The sequence below is a fragment of the Epinephelus lanceolatus genome, chromosome 4 (genome assembly GCF_041903045.1).
Source record: "Epinephelus lanceolatus isolate andai-2023 chromosome 4, ASM4190304v1, whole genome shotgun sequence".
In the NCBI taxonomy this organism is placed as follows: domain Eukaryota; kingdom Metazoa; phylum Chordata; class Actinopteri; order Perciformes; family Serranidae; genus Epinephelus; species Epinephelus lanceolatus.
Genome location: NC_135737.1, coordinates 42,987,191 through 42,993,887, shown reverse-complemented (window position 1 = coordinate 42,993,887; position 6,697 = coordinate 42,987,191). Strand labels below are relative to the sequence as shown.

Sequence of the window (6,697 nt, the reverse complement as noted above, 5' to 3'; positions counted from 1 at the left end):
CGATTATTGTAAATTTAATATATTGTTACTCAGTTGTTTAACTGGTGTTTGCTTTGGTGAAGAGCACATTATGTCTCATATAGGACTTGAAACTCAAAGTTTAGGGCTTGTGACTCGACTTGAGACTCACTTGTGACTTACAAAACAACAGTTCGGTCCTAGTGCTGGCAGATATCGTAATGTTGTCCGAACAATTGATAAAACACATTGTGATGACACACAATATAAACCCCTGACAGTGTGTGTGACCCCCTCTTGTTATGAACCAACTGTTCTCTCTTTAGGGGATGAAATTAACACTTTTCACTTGTCAGCAAGTATCAATATCTCGAGCAGGTGATATATATTTTAGGGAAATGAATTACAGGATGTGTCATAAAGGAAGTGTCAAACGTGGACCCACAGTGCAGACATAAGACTCTGAAAAGCTGCTGGTAGATGAAGAAAGTCTTTTATTGTAATTACAGAAGAGCGGAGCTGGAGCGGGACGGGGGTTGCAGAGTCTGAGGGCTTCCAGAGAATGTCCAAAAGGAACCAGGTGAGTATGGCCGTGGTGGTGTGAGGCTGAGTGCAGCAAGTCAGGAACAATCTAAGTGGCAGAAAACAGAGTCAAAATCCAGAGAGCTAACAGATGACCAAAAACTAAAGTTAAAGAAAAAAAGACAAAGGATCGTGAGCCAAAGCACACAGGTACCACACAGGTAAGCAGACAATCTGGCAAAGAGATGTGAACTGGACCAGGCTTACATACAGAGTGGAGTGGAGATGGCTTGATTGCTGATGGCTGGCAGGTGTGCAGGTGAATGGTGACTCCAACTCCGCCCAGCTCCAAACAGACACACATAAGACAGGAAGACAAGACAATAAACAAAAGGGGAGGGTAAACAATGGAAACACACTCGGATCCTGACAGGATGTTTATCACACAGTAACACACAACATCAATCTTGTGTCTTATAGTGCAGCCTCTATAAACCCACCACCTCTCTGCACCTCTCTTTTGTCTCTTTATTGTTGTTGTTTGTGTCTGTTTGTAATTTTTATGCATCTTTTTGTGGTTTTTGTCACTTTGAGGTAATTTTGTGTCTTTTTTTGGTTGTTATTATTTTGTTTCTCTTTGCAGTTCCTTGTGGTCTTTCTCTGTTAGCGTGGTGAGACCATCCTGATGACGTGAGCTCAACATTCTGTTTCGCTCTCTGTATGAGTCTGGACTCAGTGCCGCTCCACACCAACCCGGTCTCACTCTGAAGTCGTCGAAATCCGGCGCTTGGGCAGTGGCTTGCAGCATCAGACACCAACGGAAAAAGCCGTAACTGTGCTCAGCAGCATCGGGGGGACCACAGCAGGACAAGAACGAAAGTTAAGGCGGCGAAAGTCCAAGTAAGGCAGGTGGGCGGGGATGTGGATGGGTCCAACAAACACAGACTTCCACCTGGGAGAGCAGTTTTTGCATCTCGTGAGATTAAGCCAAACCCTGTTCTTTTTTCTAAACCTAACCACGTGATTTTGTTGTTGGAGGGAAAAAAACATCAATTAGTGTTGTTGTACCGACAAGAGACTGCATGTAAACTGTAAATTTCCTTTGAAAACAGAAGTGTATTTTGAAAGAAGACAATGCATGTTACAGGTCAACAACCAACGCACCCAGGGTACCTTTCACGTCATATGTGGACGTGGAAGGTCCATGACCAAACGTCGATATGTGACGAGGTATGGGTTCAAATGTGTTGTCCAACCTGGGCCAATCAGGGATCTGCACAGTAGCTGAAAATGTAAGCAATCAATCAGGGACTGTGTTGTAGTTGCAGAACAGTAATGATGCCCGCGAAGCAACAAGTGTGAACTCTAACGTTAGCGGAGTAAAAACGGCAATAAGTGAAGATACTGCAGAAATCAGAGTCAATAACAACAACTAAACTAGAACAATATGCTGCTACAGCTGCTGTGAGAGGCAGCAAAACATCCTTTGATTTAACAGTTATAGTTTAGTAATATAAAACTCTCCACAGTATGAACAGTGGTTTCAAAACCAGACACAACTCAGCCCTGAGCAGAGTGACCGTCCTCTACTGACCAGTCAGACTGCAGTGTTCACAGCTCCACATTTTAGTACCAGATCTGTGTGTTAGGTACCCCAACAGAGGGGGGACCATTGGTACGATCCACAATTTTTAACGGTGGTAATGGAAAAAAAATGTACCGAGCTGGACTGAACTGTACTGCTGGGTGCAAACAAGGCTTTTGGGCCCCTGTGCCTGTTCAGTTATCCATCCATGAGTCAAGAAAGGACTACTGTGCTCTGATAGTTTGGTCTCAGGGATGTTATCAGCTTCATGAAAAAAGACTAAACAGAACTTTCCCTGAGAATTTGTAGCTGTCGGCTTCAAAACCAAAATCTTGTGAGCACCAGTTCACAGGACCAGCTCACCATATGATCACATTAAGACTTAACCGCAGGGCTTCAGATCATTTGACCTCCATCAATGGCCTATTTGTGCACTTAGAAGAATAATGGCAGCACATTGAAAGCTGATATTCACACTCTGGAGGAGCCTCGCTGTGCTTATTGAAGCTGATTTAGTGACTTTCAGATGGTTAGAAAAGGCTTTTAGACCAGTGAAAGTTGCATTTGATGTGTTGTTGTGCACAGATATCTGCTCCTACAACATGTACATAATGAAATATCTGTGATTTTCCACCGCACCATGCTGAGATGCCTGGAGCCTCCAAATAAGTCTGACATGATTTATTGTCTAAATGCGGAACAGAGTCACTTCCCTTTACCAAATTAACCTCCCCTCTTCTTATATGGGTTGGATAATACAGTTAGCTGCCATTGTTCCGTCCAATCCCTCCTTGTAATGTAAGACAGCGCAGGCCCGTGCGTGATTGGATCATTGTGTGAGTTTACATGCTCTTTGTTACAGGAAACAGTGGCTTGACGCCCTCAGATGACCAAATTAGCGCATCCTGGCAAGCGCTACGTAATTGCGACCGCGCGTGGCTGTCATAGCTGCCCGGTGCACACACCCAGAGCGCACAGACAACCACACACACACACACACACACACACACACACACACACTCTCTCTCTTTAATGGATTTAACGGGACTCTGAGGCGACACATCTCTTCCTCCCCTCCCTCTCTGTTTCTCTCTGCCTTTGTGGGATGCTCGGACTCTCTGGATGGATGAGCCCTCGCGTCGGAGTCACCACCATTACATCATCTGTTCCCACACAGCCGAGAACGCAATGAGAGCTTTTTACTATTAACCCGGGATCCCGATCGTTTAGACTGAGCGGCAGCATCAGCAGCAGCAGCAGCAGCAGCAGCAGCAGCAGACGCCCCGCTCTCCATCGAGGACGCTGTGGGGGTAATAACAACACATCAGCAATGTCTGCGGGGATGATGGCGTTTCAATGAGCGGGGAGGAGAGGAGGGGGAGAGGAGGAGAGACGTGCACCGTCATCAGCATCTGTCCGCCAGCTCCCTTTGTGTTCACCGGAGAATGTGAATGGCGAAAGATGACATGGCAGAGGTAGATTTGGCAGCAAACGGAGCGGAACCCCCCGGCGAGGCCTCCTCGGCGTTTCCCTACGAGGAGTACGAATGCAAAATCTGCTATAATTATTTCGACCTTGACCGCCGGGCTCCTAAGATCCTAGAGTGCCTGCACACGTTTTGCGAGGAGTGCCTGAACACGCTTCATCTCCGGGAGGAGCGGCCATGGCGCATCAGCTGCCCCGTCTGTCGCCACCGGACTCCAGTGCCGGATTATCGGATACAAAACCTGCCCAACAACACCAAGGTGACGGAGGATTTTCCGCTCTACATCGACTCGGACCCGCTGCCTCAGGACGCTTTGCCGCCGTACCCTCCCCCGCTGCATCCAGCCCTCGTCGCCCTCCGTCGGGAGGAGGCGTCGGGGACGTCCAGCGTCAGCCAGGCGACCCCGTCCACCACCGTGTCCACTGCCACGACCCTCTCCCAGGACTCGGTGCGCTACGACAGCTGTCAGAGTTGCAAGAGAGTGGCGCTGACCACCGGCTGCGTCTGTGTCATCTTCTCCTTTCTGTCCATGCTGGTGTTGCTCTTCATGGGCCTGATCTTTGTGCACAGTCACAGCATTCCTCCCTCGCCGGCGGGACCCATTTGCTTGTCGGTAGCCAGCATCCTGGCCATGTTCTCGGTGGTCGTCACATGGCTCATCTGCTGGCTCAAATATAGACCGGACCATGAGACAGGCCGCTCATCCGCCACCAGTAACTCCCGGAGAAACGCCTGATGGCTCTGACTGACTCTTGATGGAGAGGTTGTACTGTGGCTGTGTGATTCTGTACATAATACTGGCAACTGATTCTCCTGCTCCCTTTACTTTTTCTAGGAATAAATCTCGTCCAAAATGGCCTTTTATCAGTATAGCAAACACCCAAAGGCCTTCATGTTGTTTGGAGCAATAGGCCGACATGATCCTTGATAATCTTTTCCTGAAGTTGTGCAGTTGTACTGACAGTAGGCCCGGCTGACCGGGCGTCCAGATCAGTGAACTTGTCCCCAAGACTCAGAGCTCTGGTGCTGGTCTCAGCTGTGGTTGGTTGGAAGAATGTGAAGTGCTTATTTCCAGGGTTTGACACCCTCCCCACCCTGTCCTGCTAAATTATATGCATATCCCACTCTGCCACTCACTGTATGATAACTGTCCATGACATGACGATCCACTCTTATATCTCAACAAAGCACTATTGTACTGTACAGATATTTGGCCATGTGCACTTCCAGGTGAGGGGTTTTGGTTTTACGGAAGAAGTTGTGTCCACAATCCAAACTGTAAATAGTCCACAGAGAGGTGGTGAGTGCTACTAGATAGGTGTGATCAGCCTTTCTCGAAGACCTTCCTAACCCTTGTGCTTTAACTTCTCCTCCAGGACGGCACTGTTTCCTTTATCACCATGAAAACTGCACCTCTTCCAGTTTTTTTTGGTGTGTTTTTGAAGGGATTTTAAGAGATAACTTGTGATTTTGAACCTGTGTTTGGCGACATTTGTGCATGTTAAGCTCCTGAAAGGTCAAGGCTTGTTGTTTTTATTTTATTTTTTACTTTCTAACAGAAGGGACATTGTGTCTCCTTCCTCGTGTGCCTCACCTTGTTGCTGAATGAAGTAAAACTTCACTGTAATCCTCATCACAATCATGCATGGGGGGGCTCCTGCTGCACACAGCATCCAGCATCCAGCATCCAGCTGAGGTGTTGGCAGGGATTTCCTCTTTCTCTCACACACACACACACACACACAAAAACAGGGTTTCCCAACATGGAGCTGCCTCAGAAAGTGGCACCTTTTTATATCTATGAATCATGTCTTTGCATCTGGCTTTGAAGAAACGTTGTAGTAGATACCTGAGGTACAATCCATCTTCAAACTCCTTTTCTTTCTTCAAAGCCACATGTGCACAGTATCTGTCTCCTGGCGTGGTGAAGAACTTATAAGAGGATACATTTGGTGTCACTCTGGTTCCTCTGAGCTCGTCAGGAGTCGTAATTACCTCTGGAAACTTAAAGAGCCCCATGAGCTCCGTGGCTGAGATTAGAAAGAGGCGTTTAAGAACGATAAAAACACTGATTGTGTTATTTCTGCACTAACACAATGCAAATATTTATGTACTAAAACTTAATAAATCCGGGTTTGTGTTTGTATCAGAACAGAAACACCGACCTAACGTCTGAGTGACACCAGCTTCAGACGACATGGTGTAATCAAAACGCTAACTTGTTACGAACATTACTGTGAAACATAAATCCTGTGTATATAATCGTTGCTACAATCTATACACTTACTTATTTATTATTCCTCAATATGGCAAAAAAGTGATACCTTATATGTGGTGCAGTGGACGACCCTCATATTGACAGATGCATCATGGTCTGTGGAGCATGTGAGTCGCTCCCTGACCTCCCTATCAGCATTTACTACAGAATTCGGAGACGATTCGGACACCAAAGTGGTTCGACCTTAGCACTTGTTGCCCTTGCACACTCATGGTATCCCTACCTCACTGCATGGGATAAAAAGGCAAAAAACAACCCAACATAATTCTGCACCCTCCATCTGACTCCCATGCTTGCTTCAATCATCCCGCTCGACCTTCTCCCAACTCTTAGACGATGCACTTTCACCCTCTTATTTGATACAAGTAACGGGGTGCACCTTTGTTCAGTGTAAGCATATTGTATTTATTTCAGAGGACCTAGAAAATGTTGTTGGTTTTTAATGAGAATCTGTGGTTGTTGTCAAAGTACCAAACGTATTTGCACAGAGAAATGTTCTTTATGTGCTGTTTTACATACATAAACACATTTCAGTAATAAAGGAAACATGAATACCCACTGCTTTTTAGTCTTTGAATCGGGGCAGCTGACAGAGCAGCCTGTTGCCAGGGCTGTATTTATGGTGCTCGGTGTTACATAATGAATGGTTCCAAACACAAGTTGATCACATGTTTGCACAAGTAAAACACATTGTGTTTAAATAGGAATCACATGTCAAATATAAACCATTGTGTAGCTGCTGGTGTGTCAGTGTAGCAGGCTCCAGGACGCATCAAATGCGCCCCCTACTGGTAGACACAGACTGCTGCACGCTTTAAAAATGAAACCCTCTTTGCATTTCTCATGTAGGTCTAGTTGTGCAAACTGC

At 46.4% G+C, this 6,697-nt stretch overlaps 1 protein-coding gene across 1 annotated transcript; it reads left to right on the top strand.

Annotated features, from left to right (window-relative positions):
* Nucleotides 1–443: 443 nt before the first annotated feature.
* Nucleotides 444–6,387, top strand: rnf228 (ring finger protein 228). Its single transcript, XM_033630620.2, has one exon. It carries the CDS (start codon nucleotides 3,517–3,519, stop codon nucleotides 4,285–4,287), a length of 771 nt encoding a protein of 256 aa, XP_033486511.2. The 5' UTR covers nucleotides 444–3,516; the 3' UTR covers nucleotides 4,288–6,387.
* The last annotated feature ends 310 nt before the right edge of the window (nucleotides 6,388–6,697 follow it).

Bases quoted from the DNA above. Each gene is read 5' to 3' on its own strand.
- rnf228 (XM_033630620.2), top strand. From the start codon at position 3,517: ATGGCGAAAGATGACATGGCAGAGGTAGATTTGGCAGCAAACGGAGCG.